Source organism: Schistocerca gregaria, unplaced genomic scaffold (assembly GCF_023897955.1).
Source record: "Schistocerca gregaria isolate iqSchGreg1 unplaced genomic scaffold, iqSchGreg1.2 ptg000720l, whole genome shotgun sequence".
NCBI lineage: Eukaryota > Metazoa > Arthropoda > Insecta > Orthoptera > Acrididae > Schistocerca > Schistocerca gregaria.
In genome coordinates this window covers 27269-43126 of record NW_026062097.1, presented here as the reverse complement: position 1 = coordinate 43126, position 15858 = coordinate 27269, and the positions used below count along the sequence as shown (strand labels likewise).

Sequence of the window (15858 nt, the reverse complement as noted above, 5' to 3'; positions counted from 1 at the left end):
GTGAGGCGACTGCGTGAAGAGAACAGGCGTTTGAAACAATCTTATTGAAAAGTCTAGATGAAATCAATCAAAAAAAATAGTTTTTTGATTGGAAAATATTAGCCTTTTCTAATACCCGATACTGTTATACACCTATTTTCAAGGTTTGCAAACTATACGTGTGTATTTTTTATGTCCTCGCATTCTATGAAGGTGCATCTAGACAAAAATAAAATTTTGATACTGCACCTGGATCGGCCGAACCGCCGTTTAGCGCAAAAACAAAAATAGCTTGCCGAAAAAAAATAATATTGTGCTTAGCTTATAAAATGGCGAAGGCTTTGTCATTATGGTTAAACAGTTCTATATCACACGCTTTGTACGTGCGTCTTTACAGGCATTTGTCGCTGGCCGTTTTTTTTGGTGCAGATATTGCACGGTGTCATTTTTTGGGGGGGAGGAGTTTGTCGAAGAAGGCTACTTTTCGAATGGCAAGTAGATGATGAATCAAAGCAGATTACTAATTTTTTGCCCGTGAAATTTCGAAGGGGTGAGTGAGAGAATAGCTAGCCGAAGTTATTAAGGCTGAATTTAATAGAGTCTGGGCGTGTGTTAAGTGAAGAATGACGAACAAAGACATAAAATTCAACAGCAGTCTATTTTTCCGGCAGCTGAGCAGGCTGAATCAGAATTGGAAAGTACGCTATTTTACTTTACGAGCACTGCTAGCAGAGTCTTTTGATGTCGGCCCACATTTTTGAATTAAGAGTCTTTGAAAATATGTTGGTCAAGAGAGGAGAAAAGGAGCAGGGCATTATATTTTTTGCACTAAAAGTGTAAGTGTATTTTTTTTGGGCTGCCATATATAAATGTTTTATGCTATACATTTGAAGCGCTCGTTGTTTCTCAGCTGGGTACAGATGCGACTGACGGACGTGTTCGTTTTCTTTCAAGTCTAACGCAGCTAGCTGGAAGGATTCGTGTGCGCTTGTGCTGTCGCTGGGGGAAGATTTTGGTAAGAGGGCGAAGAAGACCAGAGCGATACAGTATTATTTGCTACAACATGATTTGGAAAACACATTGATAGTGCTGACTCCGACGGCGTTTTGGATTTGCTCGGCGTCGAATAAGGTTGACCAGCTGAGGGAGGTGTTGAAGGTTAATGGAGAACAGGCAACCGTGCCCGGGGTACGTCTTGTCAAAATGACTACACCCAAAGAGGAAGCATGTTACGATGATGTTATAACGGACATTCGAAGAGCAGCGAGGGATGTGCGGAGATTGGGGGTGGTTCAGAGAGACGCTGAATTTATGATAGAGAGTTGGCGCGCGACAGTGAATAGGGCTGGGTTTGAGCAAATAGACGTGGAGGAGGCGTGGAGTAATTTATTCGCAATCAAAGAGGAGAACGAGGTGCAGTGTACGCGTACAAGTGCAATGATTGCCTCTTCCCTGTTCAAAAAGGTTATAATGCATATGGAAACGATTATAGACGAGGGGAGTTTGATCACCCACGACAGATTTGTCGAAGAGTACATTCTTAAGTATTTTGCGAATCCGGCGTTGATTTCTAAGCAGCTGAGCAATAATGCGGGTCAAGTGAGTTCTGCTTTAGTTCCGGTTGTTCAGTCAGGAAGTGAGTGCTCGCTCGACGAGCCCTTCAATTCTAATAGCAATATGCATTTCAAAACGATCATTATAGAGCTGGGCGTGCGATTCAAGTCCCTTTGCACCAGTTTGGCGCGAACGTACATGATTGACGCCAACAAAGTGATTAGGAAGACTTATAACTTTACGCTGGAGCTCCAGACGTCGCTCATTGCTCTGTTGGTTCCTGGGACGGTCATGAGTACCGTTTACAAGACTGCCGTTCAAACGATTCAGGAGTCGCGCCCGCAGCTGCAGAGGTATTTCGTGAAGGCTTGCGGTTGGAGTGTGGGCGTGGAGGCGGAGGATTCTCTATACCGATTTAGCGAAGGCTGTTCCAAAACGCTTCGAGAGAACATGGTCGTACAAGTTCGCGTCGGGTTTGCGAATGTGCCGATTGCTGGCCCGTCGGAGGGCAGAAGTGAGTCCAGCGCTGAGCGCTTTTCCGTCCTGTTGTCCGACACGGTGCTGGTGACGTCGACCAAGCCCGAGGTGCTCACGAGGGTAGCCAATAAGTACACTGACAACAGCTATTCGATTCAAGACGAAGAAGATCAGGAAGAGGTCGTGGAGGTAAAGGTTAAGGACGAAAACAAGGCGGCGCACAAGAAAAAGAGCAACGAGTCGAATCAATGGGAATACTCCGGTGCTTCCAACGCAGAGGAGCCGCGCATAGTGACTCGGAGGTCAACGCGCGTTGCGATGGTCGAAAATTCAGATGAGGAAGCTAAGCGGCAGATTCACCAAAAGCAGCTGGCGATCAAGCAACGAGAAGAGATGCTCAAGCGCTACGCGAATGGAGACCGCAAGTTGTCCGTTGACAAGCCGGAGAAAGCCAAAGACAGCATATCCTACAACAGTGGGCGTGATTATCCACCTGAGCTGCGCAGAAATCGTATATACATCGATATGAACTGTGAAACTGTGTTTTTCCCGCTTTTCGGACAATCCGTGCCTTTTCACATTCGGACTATCAAATCCGCGGTCAAGTCAGAGGACTATCTGAAGGTGACCTTCCGACATCCCGGAGCGCCTCAAGCCGACGAAGTGTTCAAAGACCCCAGTGCCACCTTCGTCAAAGAGATTTTGTTTCACGTCGCAGACACCGCTTCTCTCAACGAGCACACTCGGCTTTTGAACGAGCTAAAGAAGCGCGTCCAGGACCGCGAGAGCGAGAAGAAAGCCATCGAGTCTCTCGTGGTTCAGGAGCCGCTGCAAAAATCCTTGCGTCCGGGGCCCAAACTCGGCAATCTCTTCATACGTCCCAGTCTCGGTGGGAGCAGCAAAGTGACCGGCGTGTTGGAGGTGCACCAGAACGGATTCCGATACACCACCTCGAAACGAGCGGTTCTCGACGTCATCTATAAAAACATCAAGTACGCATTTTTCCAGCCGGCGGAGAACGACGCCATCGTCCTCATTCACTTTCATCTGTACCACGCTATCATGATCGGGAAAAAAAAGTCATTCGACGTCCAATTTTACGACCAGGTGATCGACACCTATCAAGACAGCGGTGCCGTCACGAGCTGGAATGACAACGACGAGATAGAGCGCGAACAGCGCGAGCGAGACCACATCAACAACCAAAACAAACGGTTTAAAAATTTTGTAGAAGAAGTCGAGACGTTTTCTGGAAACACCATTGAATTCGAGCGCCCATATCGCGATTTGGGCTTCTACGGCGTCTACGGACGAGAAAATGTGTTCCTCATGCCCACAATGAACTGCTTAATCAGCCTGATCCAAATTCCATTCTTTATTTTACCTCTAGACGAAGTAGAAGTCGTGTTCTTTGAACGGGTTCATTTCTCGATTCGTAACATCGACATCACCTTCGTCCTCAAAGACTACTATAAGCCGCCTATCCATCTCAGCACCATCAACCGCGAGTCCCTGCACATGATCAAACGGTGGCTCGACAGCTGCAACACCAAGTACTACAGCTCCAAGGCGAACCTGAATTGGAAGTCCTTCATGGAGCGCATTCGCCGAGACTGCTTGGGATTTTGGGAGGATGGGGGCTGGGACACCTACGAGCGCCAGGACGAAAGCGACGAAAGCGATTCAAAAGAAGACGAAGAAGAGGAGGACTTTGAGCCCAGTGGCTCAGACAGCGAGGACTACGACTGCTATTTGTCGGAGGACGACGAGGAGGTGGAATCAGAGGAGGACGACGAGATAGTAGACTCATCGGAAGAAGAAAATGCATGGCCGGGCTCCAAGAAAGAGGCAAAAAACAAGAAAAAGGCAAGGTCGTGGCAGGATGAAGAAGACAGAAATAGCTCGAAAAAGAAAAAATAGTAAATACTTTTCAAAAGGCCGATTGTACCGTCTCCCCTTAATCACAAAGAAATATAGTTTAGGCACTTACTTCCTCCCACCGTTCTTTGAAGTCGGAGGTGAAATTTCAATTTGATCAAAAGTATGAAACTGGTAGGCATCTCAAAGATAACAAGCGAACAAACTGCCGTCCGGAAGAGGGCGAGCAAGGTACAACATCCTAGTAGCACACAATTTCGTTTTCTCAAGAGTTTGTGTATTTCAATCGTTTCACCGCGTTTGTCTCTCTCGCACAGTGAAAGTTTTGGCGCTCATGTACCCTTTTAGTTCTCACCTAGACCATGATACTGAGCCTTTGCGCATCGACGACGCTAACTATTGAGAAATCAAAAAAACTTCGAACAGAATCAATTACGGAGGAAGGCAAGCTTCGGCCGCCTTAGGATTGCTCTGATTTTTTTTGTAAGCGATTGGCAAAATGGTCAAATTTCCTGCAGTATCCATTATATAAAAAAGGTATTAATTATTTTGCGTTCGATCTACACCGGATTGGGGTTACTTGCTCTCTCGCCTGGCCATATAGACACTTTCTCAGCCTTTCCGTTCGCAGTGCTTCTTTCAATCACCAAGAGGGATTCAGTAATTCGCGCTGAAAGGCTTAACTGACCATGCCTCATCGGTCTGAGACGTGCTGATTCGCGTTGACCGCGACAGCGACCTTATTACTTTTGGTCTATTGATTTGGTCGTTCTAGGGGCATTTTCAACCATACTGGACCTTTCTCTCAGCACGTCCGTTTTTCATACACTCGTGCAATCCTGATCGAGGGCGGAGTGCGCCCGCACCGCTGGTTGTTCCAGGACTCAGAGTGTTGCGGCTAAGACAATTTGTACTGAAATCACGGAGAACGGGCAGCAACAGCTTTATAAGTTTAACTTCTTCGTTGGCTCCGGCAGATGGCGGTTGGTCGAGTGAAACCTCGATTCGCGTGTCATTTTCCTCGCCGTGCGAAGGATCGAAGCCGCCACGTGATTGCGGTTCTGTAGACAAGAAATTGTTTCAACCTTGGCCTAATTTTGGACTTTGTGTAGCAAGTGTCTGTTATTTTCTCGTACGTTCTGCCCGTCTTGCCCTGATACTACAAGGAGAGTGTGTCTGGAGAGGTAGCGAGGAACGAGGTACGAAGGGTTCTCCCGTTGTTCAAGGAACGCATTTCCGTAGGTTTGAAAAATACCGAATGGAAGCGGCGTTACTTTGTGTCGAAATGGCAGGGTAAGAAAACGCGAGAATTCGGTGTGCGTGATGTAGGCGGCGTTGTTGTCGAACCAAGTGCCGTTGGTCCAGCGCCCTGACCTGTGGCTTCTGGAGCGTTCGAGGCCCGAGCGTGAAACATCGCTGTCAAGCAACGGTAAAATAACAGGCAAATGACACCTCCCCACAAAGCGCGAGCTAGAACAGACGCACTCTGAGAATCCTAGGTCGTCCACACAGCACATTCGTAGCGGTGCCGCGACTGCTCGCTCGAAATGAAAGCGCACGCGACACAGCGGCGCGAGTCGGCGAGTGGAACGAGAAGTCGGGTCGGGAGTGAGAGTAAGAAATAAAAGAGTGCTTCGTGTGTCTTGAGAAGAGACGCAAAAGCTGAAACTCGCTCTCAGCCAGGAAAACAGGGATGACAGCATGATGGTGACGTATACAGATTTATCAATACACAGACGCAGAAATAGACGTTAGAATTCGTCTGGTCCGGGATTTTTTCTTCGACGTCAAATAAATTTCGTAGTTTTTTAGAGCGTGTATGATATTGGGGCATCAGTTGGATGTTTCTCTGAACTCCGCGGCGAGGGTGGCGCGATCAGGCACGCCGTTGCGCGCATCCTTCGAGGCGGACAGAGGACGGAAGTGTAGAGAGTGTCTGATTTTTTTTTTTTTTTTGGCGCTGACAGCCAAAGTCGAACACGTTCTAAGAGGTTCAGCCACGGCCCACAGGCGCTTCCTTGGTGAGGGGCGTGCCCGTGCCGGCCGGCAACATCGACCGCGCGCACAGTATGTAAGTATAGAGTGTGTGGTAGAGGGTGCACTCAGAGTGCTCTGAAAGAGAAAAGGTGCGCTTTTCGTTTCTTCTCCAATTCGTCCTCTCTGCGTTCTTTGTACTGAAGGACTAGGATGACGATGCCGGACAGGAGCAGAGAAATAAAAACGACTAATGCGATCCACGGCAACGCGCCCGACGGGGAAATATACAGTTCCATGATCCACGAATTTGGCATGGAAAGGGGGTGGGGTATGACGACGACTTGTGAATTTGGAATGATGCCAGGCCAAGAGCGGAAGTATCCGCGCAGGGAATTTGAAGGGACGCCCATATAGATGTAGTCAATGTAATTGCCAGGCCTTCCAATCCCGCAAATGGAATAAGGAGGCTGAATCGAGTGATAGGAGCTCTGAGGAAGTTGAGGTACAACGCTGGCGACTTGTCTGGTGTCCAGGTCCGACAAAGTGTATTTGAAAGTCAGACCGTGCTGGTTGACTCCATAGAGACCGGCGTACCGTAAATTCTTAACGCCGCAGTCGATAACGCACAAGCCGTTGAGCCCCAATAATTTAATGAAATATCCATTGAGAAAATTGTTTCGGAAGCCCTGGATTTGGTAAGTTGGCTGCTCGGCGTTAGACTGGTACATCAAAACGATGTCATAAGTGGCGGTCTCGCCGACGTCCACCCAGATCGCACTAAAGGAATTGCTATACTCAAGCAACGATTCTAGCCCGAAAACCTTAGGTTGGAACCATCTCCGTTGTTTTCGAGTAGCATCGACGCCGCACGTGGACGGAGTGCATTTGACATTTTCCCACAACTGAACGCGGGACGCGCCAGTAACGCTGGAGGTCACCGGAACCAGCAGATCCGGGAAACGGTCAAGATTGTAGTCAGCAGCCCTTAGTCGAAGAGGAATCGGACTCCCCTTCGAGTTGAGATGGAAGCCATCAGAGTCTCCGACGGGGATAGTAACCACATCAGCCGTATTTTCGCCATCAGCGGTCTCAAATGGAGGAAACTTAAAATCAGGATCGGCTCTGCAAAGCTTGGACGAGCTACGGCAATTTTTAGAGTAGAAGAATTGGCAAATTGGCAGTTGCAGGTTGTAGACGATACGAATTTGACTCACTTCAACGCAATTGTCTTCTGTAGAGCAAATCGGAAATATGGCATCAACGCTCCCGTCGCCATCAACGTCAGCAAATGTGATCAAGCCCTGACCTTTGGCAACCTGGATACTGGAAGAATAGACATGGTCACCAGATTTCTTATCGTACAACCAAATCTCGTGTTCGTTTTCAGTAGAAAGAAACAAGTCAGCCGCGCAATCGCCGTCAAGATCCAAAATAGCATTAGAATTTGGCGAGCTGAAACGCTGCCTACCATCCATACATTTGGTCGTGTGCCACGTCTTGTCCGCTCCCATAGTCCAATACGCCCTATAAGTGACATTTTCACTATCACGCCAATTTCCTAAAAGTCTTGGTATCGGCGGATCGGCGGAGCTCTCAGCTTGAACAATCATCACCTGTCCCACAGATGGCGTAAGATTGACATGTCCAATGATCTCGGCACCATTTCCAAAATACAACCTCAAATAATTATCATCACTCTCCGAGAAGGACTTTTCGGAATATTGTACAAGTAAGTCCAGTTTTCCGTCGTAATTGAAGTCGGCGGCCTCTATACTGTTTATCGCCTGACCCTCCTCCAAGCCAATACAGACGTCGCAGTAGTGAAAATAACTAGAGGCTGCGTCCGAGCAGAGTTGCCGGTCAGTGCCACAAACGAGGAAACTCAAAAAAATTCGACTAGCGTACATTGATTCCAGCACCACAATTTTATACTGTTGCCATTCGAGGCTATGATAAACAGGTCGTTGCTTCTGCAATGGTCAATACATAAGAGAACCTCAGAAACGTAGAGCTTGTGTTTTATTCGTACTATTTATCGCTGTTGAAATCGCCAATGGCTCCAATATAGCCAGACGAATCTCCTGAAAAAAAGTTCATCGGCGAAAACCCATCCGACCGAGAAGCCAAGACAAACGCAGACCCGGGCTGAGTTCTGTCGTAGCCCAACAAGGAGGCACTAAAGTAAACCACGGAAAGCAAAAAAAAGACTAGGCATAGTCGCTCGTACTGCGGACCTCCAGCACTCATAGGGGTTGTATAACAAATACCGGGCCGCCGGCGTACGAGTCTCAAATAAGCAAATAAATAAATTTTCTATATAAATGTACCTCATTTTTACATAGGCGTTGTATACGTTTGTGTGTATTTTTATATAATGCTGTAAGGCCGATACAATATGTCTATCGATCGTAAGTTCTTGTACCCCCACGTTATCGGCACTTCTCGTGACCTCAGCCGTCGGCACTCCCCGTGGCTGGGGCCAAACTCTTGCGCAAAATTATTATATATATAGGAATATATACATACACACATACATTATACGCTGACTGGACTACTCTCGCTGACTCTTCCTTTTAGAATTACTTGCTCTCAAGTTTACAGCCAGACAGTTGGCTCGAAATTCTAAAAAATCTGAATTAGATGAATCCAAACAGAAAAGGAAACTAAAACTCGTACGCATTTTGAAGAGTTAATAGAAACGTTGACATTATCAGTCCCTTGCTAATCAGTCTAACCCCGTTTATGCGTTGCCAATATGTCCCTTGATTTTTGACGTTTGGCTGCTTAGGCTATCGAGAAAGGCAACATTGAGGGTGCAAGAATTTACGCGCAAAATGCCATTAGATCTAAAAACCTTGCTACCAACTATCTCAGACTCTCATCACGTGTTGATGCTGTTGCCTCACGTGTCGAAAATGCTATACGCATGAATACTGTGACTGACTCTATGTCTAAGATAGTCCGTACCATAGAGTCTTCTATGAAATCTATGAATTTAGAGAAAATTGCTCAAATTATGGATCAGTTTGAGAAGCAGTTCGAGAATTTAGATATACAAAGCGAATTCATAGAAAAGAGTATTAGTGACACAACAGCTCTAATAACTCCTCAGGAGCAAGTTGATGACTTAATTGCAATGACGGCGGAGATGTACAATATAGACCTCAAAGAAAAGCTTCCACAGCTGCCTGAGAGCTCAATACAGAAATTGAAAAATGAGAATCAGAAGAATGAATGTGACGAACTTATGGACAGACTTACCAAACTCAAATCAAGTTAACGACAGGGCTGGGAGAGAAAAATCAAACCATAATTAGGCACACATTTCATGCGTACACGGATTCACGACACAACTTTTGTTACTTAGGTAGTTCGGTTGAGAAAACGATACCTTGTGATTGCGCGAGTACGATGAGATGGTCCGTATAACTGTCAAAAATTGTGAGATTTGTACCAAGAAAACTTTGTTCAGGTAGAAGAATACAGCCTGTCCTTTTTTTATGACGAGATGGATACGTTGTATGCATACAAGATTGAATGTGTTTTCATAGGAAATAAACTAAGCATTAGAGGATTGCATTTGATATCAACAGTCGTAACTTCGAGTTATGTGCTAAATTTTCGAGCAAGAAGGCAATGCGCAAAGATTTTTTCCAATTTCATTTTTAAGTGCCGACTGTTAAGAACGGTTAGAAAGAAACTCTTATGTGTTGGGTGGATTTTTTTGTTTGTGACACATACCCATGTGTCATAAGAAATGCCTAGGTCAGAGTGACTGAGGCCCCTTTTAATCGACCGTTCTAAATACAGTTTATTTTGCTTCAAAACTCTTGCAATGATGTCACTTGTTGAGATAGCTAGAAATTTAAGTTTCAATTATTTGTTAGTTAAATTGATAACTGTACAAAGTTTGGGGGTTACAATATTCTCTGACATTTTGTACGCATCAAAGAAAAAAATTTGCCAATGCTCTTAACATAAGCATATACATCATTTCCATGTTCATCATAAGAATCATCTTTTCCGTGAACCACCAAATCGATCTCGTGTTTTTGCATAAATTCCTGGGTAATGACCCAAGGACATCGGACGATCACTTGATCTACATATCGACAAGCCAACACTTGTTCTGCTCGTTCAAGTTCATTCATGAGTGTTGGCCCTTTGAGTAGGTTTGTATCTGCATCACTGCAAACTTATGATTTGAGGGTGTAATAGCATAAGATATTGACACAGTAAGTGCAAAACAGCGAATGCAAAGCTTTGCATGAAAAATACATCGCTTCAAGATAGTAAAAATATAGTAAAAATGTACCTCCAGCGATCAAAAAGCAGTTAGGAAACATAGCTTTAATCCTTTTTACTAAGCGGATATGTCCATAATGAAACAGATCGTAAATTCCGTCTGCATAAATACGGAGAGGCTGCTGTGATTCCACCGCTACGTCATTGGCATCCGGATATGTTTCCGGGAAGAGGGAAAAGCTGCCAGTACTCGGGCAGTCGTCGAATAGAGCCATGCCTTATTGGCAAAAAGAAATAGAATTGAACTAAAATACTTTCAGATTTCGAAATTTATGAAATGAATTTATGTAACATACTAATATATCATCTGATGTCACTACACAAAAAAGATTATAACGTGTGGATAGCATCCCCAGGATATCAGGCGCGAGGGTATTTATTCAAAACTTTAAAATTTTAACGTGCAAAACCATCTGAAAATCAATGACAGAAAAAGACAGGCTGCTCATATGGAGCCGTACAGATTCTTATGTATTATTATAGACTATGTTAAAGAACATGGCCGTAAACCGTACTTTGGCCTTGTTACAGTTAAGCACTTTTTCTCCTTAAATTATGCATTTTACTTTGACAACACAACGCGTAAATATGGTACAACCTCTCAAAATTGACTTCGTGATCCCAAACTTTCCCTGACTTTGATAGACAAACGCCAAGCTATGCAAGATTCCGTCTTTTTGAAAACTATTTTTTTTACTACGAAATATCAACACTCATACCTTTGTCAGGAGTGCATAATAAAAGGAACTCAATCACTAAAAATCGCAATTGATGACTGCTCGTAATTCTACTTGAATTAATTTTTGACAGTTATATTTTACTCATATAGGCACCCCCTTCCAGCAGCGCCAGCATATTACTAAGGCAACCCGCTGGTTATTAGAGTTGCCACACATGGCCGTCCATTTTGAATCAGCGTTTAGTAGAGTAGCCTAAATTAATCAGCAGTGGCTGAACACGAGTAGAAAAAGTAGTCTTACCGGAAGGGTAAAGATATCACAATATTGACGGGAAAATTTCAACATTTAAGCGTTAGCGTCAAGAAAATGAGAGGTTGAGCATATGAATGCGAGTAATAATTACTTGCAAGGGCCAAGCAACTGATTCCAGAGTAGCTAGCTCTATTCGGTTGGAAATAATTTATACAAAGAGATTTTGTCTATTGCAGAAGTAGCCACAGTAGCAAAAAAAAATAATGCCTGCTGGTGTCTGTCACTTTACGTGTGCATAACATCGAAAGGAGAGAAATGTCGGGTCTCGGAGGGTGGGCATACAAGAGAGGTGATTTTTTACATCTTCTTGCAGATAATAGCCTCTGAAGTAGGGCGAAAAACCTGTATCCGCCATTCAATTAGAAAAGAACCGGGGAAGCAGAAAATTCGGAGGAAGGAAGGAGACCAGTATAGACCGGATGATTGAATATACAATTTGCCACAATTATTGTTCAATTAAACGAAAACTTCAGGTCGAGGATAAGGAGCAGCAGTTTCTGCTAGCTTGAGACCCGAACTCTAAAGTTTTTATGCTAACGGTTTTTATATTATCTATTGAGAAAACGTATATACAGTGTACGGTGTTTTCTTGCTGCAGGCAATCGAGTGTAAGAGGACCAATTGTCTTGTGCACATGAGGAACGTTTTGGAGTTTAGTAAGGAGTGAGTATCGAAGAGAGGTGAGGTAAAGGCGGTCCGTGAAGCTTCAATAGGGGAGGTTCTCGTTATGAGGATAGAAATTGCCAAATGTGCCGGAAAATGTATTAAAGTCATTAGAGGCGAGCCAAACTTTAGTCTCTTCAGACGTTTTGATATCGCCCTCGCTCAAGAGGGGCGGAACGCTAATTTTTAGTGTAGCGGAAGTAGTAGTTGTCCCACAAAACAAAAATATTTTCGTTGATGTTTGGGATCAGGATGCTGTTGTAAGGCACGTAGGAGCGGTTAATGTATCTGGAACGATAGGGTTTAAACAAGATGACGTCCCACAGACTGAGTGTTTGTTGACTGAGTTTAGCCTCAACTCTTTCTTTTTGGGAGTTGTACAGAAAGGTCCCAAAGTAGCAGCTGTATATTTGGTCTAGTAAAAAAATCAGGAAATTTTCATTGAACTCGAAGTGTTTGGGAAATAAGTGCAGAGTTTGCCAAACGGTTTCGATGAACTGCTGGAAAATAGGGGCCCTTTCAGAGGAGCTGGAGCCATCGTAGCCATGGCGTAAAGAAAACTGGTGTCCAAATGAGATCCAATCTTTTTCTATGAGAACAACAAACCCGTTCAAAGTGCGGTAGTAAGGATCTAGCATTATGCTCGTCAGGGACACTAATTGGGTAGTTCGATCCCAGCCATCGCTACAGTGGACCAGGACCGATTGGTTTTTCAGCGCGACAGTTTTAGCGATTTTGACGGCAGAGCTGAACAGCTGATATTGATGAGAGACCCAGGCGCTATTTTGAACACTCAAATTATGCCTAGAAGACTCCTCATCGAGAATAGCGTCATACAGTTTTATGAGAGAGTTTCTTATTGTGTGAATATTTTCGATGTCACAGAAAACTAGTTTGCAACCTCCGTAGTTTTGAACATCTTCGTAGCCATATCCAATAGCTTTGTTGGCAACGGCATTAACTTTTGGACGAGCATCGAATATGACGAGTTCTTGAGTAATCGGGTTGGCTTCCTGAATTTTAGTTAAAAGCAGTTCGTCCTCTCTAGAGCGCCTTCTGCTTATACCGACAGCCGGCTGGGAGCTGCGCATAATGACCGATTTGCTGCTTTTGTGATAATAGACTAACGCAGGGAGTCGATTGCGAGAACGAAATGCTGAAGCTGACATCAAAAGCTCAGCGGTGCATCCGGCAGGAACCCAAAGCTGTTTGGGATAAGTGGGACAGAGTTTGTAGCCATCGTTGGTCATTGTGCAAGTCCATTGGTTGTCTTTTGAAACCCCCATTCTTTCAAATTCCTTATCTACGTCATAAAAAGTCCATCCGTCGAGCAAAGACTGTTTGTGTTCAAAGAGAACAGAGCGAGAAACCATGTCTCTGTTAGTGGTGTGAAGAAGCTTTACATAGGCAGACGGATCTTTGGCAGACCAACAAAATAGGCTCCTAGGCATGTTACTGAAATATTCGCGGAGTTTAATGAACATTTCCTTTCGTCGGTGAGATCCGGAAATAAACCCGAGTTTCAGAATTCGAACATCTCTTGTGATCAATAAGACTCTCTTCACTTTAGACACCATCTTCGAATCGTTCATTTTTGTAAAATGCATTATCTGGCCCAACGGTATGATATGGTATTTCTTCGACCAAAGAGACGCATTTTCTTGGGTAGATTGATCTAAAAAGACATCAGTGCAGCCCTCTAAAAAGATCAGTCTGTAGTTGGTGAGTATGATCTGTCCATCAAATAGCAGCTTTCGAAGCACTCTCGTGCAGTTGGCAATCCCATAGGACGTCCACAGAATTTCTTCGCCATCTGCAAGTTCGATTTTGCTGTCGTCGAAAGGCAATTGAAGTTGGAATTTTAGCTTCGCAAAAAGAGACAAAATGCCTTGAATTTTATGACAGGGTGTTTTGTCCCTTAGGTTCTTTAAACTTGATTGTAAGACCTCGGCGTAATTGTCTGTCGGCGTTTTGTTGAGGTTGAGTGAGGTTCTAAATATAGAAATTAAGGGAAGGACTTCGAAATCAAGCTCCAAATCTTGCCTGTTGGACTCAATAATCGATTGAAGTAAATAGCTGTAGTCGGAGCTATCCAAGGTCTTACGGAGATCGTCGATCAACAAAGTAATTGAATTCTGTAAAGCATCCAGCTCCTGCATAAATAACCAAATTCATTAAATTGAAGTCTTTAAGAGGCTGAAGACGAGACAAGAGCGAGTCAAAATACAGCGTAGTAATATGACACAAACAATGTGATACAATGATAACAAGTGAAAAAAATACAAGACTGGTCGGCAAAATAAATAGGCGATGTACAAAGAAAATGAACATATATTTCCTTATCAGGTTAATTCATATGTGTGGTTGCATAGTGTAATGGTTATCACGGGAGGTTTTGGCTCTCCAGATCGGGGTTCGATTCCCCGTGCGACCTTAATTTTTTTTGTATTTGCAATTGTTTGCAGTCCGCTAACCTAGTGCTGTTTATTTTTTGCTTTTCTTACGGATTTACAAATTACAGGTATTTACAGTGCTTTTACAGTATTGCCTGATCACGAAAATTCTTACTTTTGAGGACAGCATATTATTTATCTGATAATTGGTTTGTGTATTTTTTTTTTTTTGCGTTGGTTATTTCTTTTCGACAGAAAACCGATGTTCGATGTCGAGGTTGTTGTCGTAGTGTTTACCGATTCTTTCGCCACCTGATCGAATGGCTTGGATGGGGATTGAGGACAGGTGCCCTCCGCATCCTTTTCGTTTTTCAGTTTTTTTTGAGCAGGACGACAATCAATTTTGTCGATATCCGAAGAGGAACGAAGACCGGAAAAAAAATTGGACTGCGTTTTTTCGATTTCGCTGGTTGTTGTCGACGGCTCTAGCTGATTTTCATTGTCTTGGTTCGAGATGATGGATTTTCGCTTAAAATACGCAATAAAAAATCCAATTGTGTGATCTCGCTTGGGAACTGTGCGGATGCACTGCTCTCCATAACGATATTCACTCTTGCCTCGAATCGAACTTTGAAGGTTGGGTAAAGGAGTGCAAACATCGAACTCGGTTGTGAATTTCAAAGACTTTTCGACGACCTGTTCGTTTTCTTCGTCGTGGATAGAGCAAGTAGAATATACAATATGATTGACCTTTGGAAATGAGAACGCCTTTTGAAGAAGGGAAAGTTGAAACTGCTGAAGGTTTTCGAGGCGGCTTCTTGGGGTGTTCAGAATGTCTGCACAGCTGATTTCAATTTCTGAATACGGAGTCAATTCGGTCGATAATGAATCTATAGCAAGGTCCAGTCGATTGACTATCCCGGAGCACGAGCAAGATGGGTCAAGCAAAATATATTCGACTTGGTTGTAGGGATGTTTAAACACGTCGACATCGAGAAAGTTTTGATGCAGAATGGTTACATTTTTCAAGTTATGTCGTTTGCATAGGGTTTTCAAAATGGCCACTCGACTAGAGTCTCGGTCTAAGGCGTACAAAGTGCCCATGTTTTGCATGCTTTGAGCCAATTGAGACGTCTTTTGGCCAGGCGCTGCACATGCATCAAGGACAACAGTACTTGGAGAAGCAGGGGGCTGAAGTACGCTTCCTGCAAGCGCAGAAGCCTTATCTTGCAGAATGATATGTCCATTTAGAAGCAATGAATGGTTGTGGAAGTTTGTCATCGGTGGGAAGGCGAGCATAGAAGGGAGGTCTCGATCTATGCAGAATTTGTTTTTAAATTCACTATTCTCTTTTGAACCTGAGGCGACTTTTTCTTGGTATTTGTCCAGCTTAGCGAAAAACTGTTCAAACGTGTCGAGTCGCCATCCTTGCGTTTCGAAATGAGAAACAACCGTTTCCACATCGGTGCACAGCAGATTGACGCGTACCCATCTTGGGAGGATAGCTGCTTGCTTGAGGTATTCCGGTATCAGTGTTGACAAATCAGACACGCGATGGCGAACTTTGATTCTAGTCAATTCTGCTTTAAGCCTAGTGACGTAAGAAAGAATGGTCTTCTTGACAATTCCGCCACCAGAAA

The 15858-nt window shown here is 44.2% G+C and overlaps 6 protein-coding genes and 1 non-coding gene across 10 annotated transcripts; 3 read left to right on the top strand and 4 right to left on the bottom strand.

Moving 5' to 3' along the window:
* The first annotated feature begins 325 nt into the window (after nucleotides 1-325).
* On the top strand, nucleotides 326-4391 carry LOC126320416 (FACT complex subunit SPT16-like). Of its 3 annotated transcripts, XM_049993896.1 has the most exons (3): nucleotides 326-358; nucleotides 528-677; nucleotides 934-4391. In XM_049993896.1, the coding sequence occupies exons 2-3, from the start codon at nucleotides 603-605 to the stop codon at nucleotides 3928-3930; spliced, it is 3072 nt and encodes a 1023-aa protein (XP_049849853.1). In that variant the 5' UTR covers nucleotides 326-358; nucleotides 528-602; the 3' UTR covers nucleotides 3931-4391. The 3 variants fall into 3 exon arrangements, with proteins under 3 accessions (XP_049849853.1, XP_049849855.1, XP_049849854.1); XM_049993898.1 differs by lacking the exons at nucleotides 326-358; nucleotides 528-677 and having other exon boundaries at nucleotides 934-1167; nucleotides 1244-4391; XM_049993897.1 differs by lacking the exons at nucleotides 326-358; nucleotides 528-677 and having other exon boundaries at nucleotides 934-1167; nucleotides 1239-4391.
* Nucleotides 4364-8175, bottom strand: LOC126320417 (T-cell immunomodulatory protein). The gene is made up of 3 exons (XM_049993899.1): nucleotides 7895-8175; nucleotides 7771-7832; nucleotides 4364-7702 (listed from the first exon to the last, which is right to left on the bottom strand). Exons 1-3 carry the CDS (start codon nucleotides 8110-8112, stop codon nucleotides 5991-5993), a joined length of 1992 nt encoding a protein of 663 aa, XP_049849856.1. The 5' UTR covers nucleotides 8113-8175; the 3' UTR covers nucleotides 4364-5990.
* A 27-nt stretch (nucleotides 8176-8202) lies between these two features.
* On the top strand, nucleotides 8203-9439 carry LOC126320422 (charged multivesicular body protein 1-like). The gene is made up of 3 exons (XM_049993907.1): nucleotides 8203-8273; nucleotides 8443-8537; nucleotides 8654-9439. Exons 1-3 carry the CDS (start codon nucleotides 8261-8263, stop codon nucleotides 9143-9145), a joined length of 600 nt encoding a protein of 199 aa, XP_049849864.1. The 5' UTR covers nucleotides 8203-8260; the 3' UTR covers nucleotides 9146-9439.
* LOC126320421 (uncharacterized) lies at nucleotides 9427-10417 on the bottom strand. Of its 2 annotated transcripts, none has more exons than XM_049993906.1 (4): nucleotides 10181-10393; nucleotides 9800-10060; nucleotides 9607-9722; nucleotides 9427-9478 (listed from the first exon to the last, which is right to left on the bottom strand). In XM_049993906.1, exons 1-4 carry the CDS (start codon nucleotides 10383-10385, stop codon nucleotides 9452-9454), a joined length of 609 nt encoding a protein of 202 aa, XP_049849863.1. In that variant the 5' UTR covers nucleotides 10386-10393; the 3' UTR covers nucleotides 9427-9451. The 2 variants fall into 2 exon arrangements, with proteins under 2 accessions (XP_049849863.1, XP_049849862.1); XM_049993905.1 differs by having other exon boundaries at nucleotides 9455-9541; nucleotides 10181-10417.
* A 1495-nt stretch (nucleotides 10418-11912) lies between these two features.
* Nucleotides 11913-14087, bottom strand: LOC126320391 (myotubularin-like). Its single transcript, XM_049993849.1, has one exon. It carries the CDS (start codon nucleotides 13982-13984, stop codon nucleotides 12005-12007), a length of 1980 nt encoding a protein of 659 aa, XP_049849806.1. The 5' UTR covers nucleotides 13985-14087; the 3' UTR covers nucleotides 11913-12004.
* A 100-nt stretch (nucleotides 14088-14187) lies between these two features.
* Nucleotides 14188-14259, top strand: Trnaq-uug (transfer RNA glutamine (anticodon UUG)). Its single transcript has one exon. It is a non-coding gene; the product is annotated as a tRNA-Gln (tRNA).
* Nucleotides 14260-14361: 102 nt separating this feature from the next.
* LOC126320381 (28S rRNA (cytosine-C(5))-methyltransferase-like) lies at nucleotides 14362-15529 on the bottom strand. The gene is made up of 2 exons (XM_049993836.1): nucleotides 14516-15529; nucleotides 14362-14373 (listed from the first exon to the last, which is right to left on the bottom strand). Exons 1-2 carry the CDS (start codon nucleotides 15515-15517, stop codon nucleotides 14362-14364), a joined length of 1014 nt encoding a protein of 337 aa, XP_049849793.1. The 5' UTR covers nucleotides 15518-15529.
* Between the last annotated feature and the right edge of the window lie 329 nt (nucleotides 15530-15858).

Coding starts and splice junctions, on each gene's coding strand:
- LOC126320416 (XM_049993896.1), top strand. CDS start 603: ATGACGAACAAAGACATAAAATTCAACAGCAGTCTATTTTTCCGGCAG. Junction 678..933: donor GGCTGAATCAGAATTGGAAA/GTACGCTATTTT, acceptor TTTTCTTTCAAG/TCTAACGCAGCTAGCTGGAA.
- LOC126320417 (XM_049993899.1), bottom strand. CDS start 8,112: ATGAGTGCTGGAGGTCCGCAGTACGAGCGACTATGCCTAGTCTTTTTT. Junction 7,833..7,894: donor GATTTCAACAGCGATAAATA/GTACGAATAAAA, acceptor CCATTGCAGAAG/CAACGACCTGTTTATCATAG. Junction 7,703..7,770: donor ATTGTGGTGCTGGAATCAAT/GTACGCTAGTCG, acceptor GCTCGGACGCAG/CCTCTAGTTATTTTCACTAC.
- LOC126320422 (XM_049993907.1), top strand. Junction 8,538..8,653: donor AGAAAAGGAAACTAAAACTC/GTACGCATTTTG, acceptor TTGGCTGCTTAG/GCTATCGAGAAAGGCAACAT.
- LOC126320421 (XM_049993905.1), bottom strand. CDS start 10,385: ATGGCTCTATTCGACGACTGCCCGAGTACTGGCAGCTTTTCCCTCTTC. Junction 10,061..10,180: donor CTGCTTTTTGATCGCTGGAG/GTACATTTTTAC, acceptor TCAAATCATAAG/TTTGCAGTGATGCAGATACA. Junction 9,542..9,606: donor GCATTTCTTATGACACATGG/GTATGTGTCACA, acceptor CGTTCTTAACAG/TCGGCACTTAAAAATGAAAT.
- LOC126320391 (XM_049993849.1), bottom strand. CDS start 13,984: ATGCAGGAGCTGGATGCTTTACAGAATTCAATTACTTTGTTGATCGAC.
- LOC126320381 (XM_049993836.1), bottom strand. CDS start 15,517: ATGCTCGCCTTCCCACCGATGACAAACTTCCACAACCATTCATTGCTT.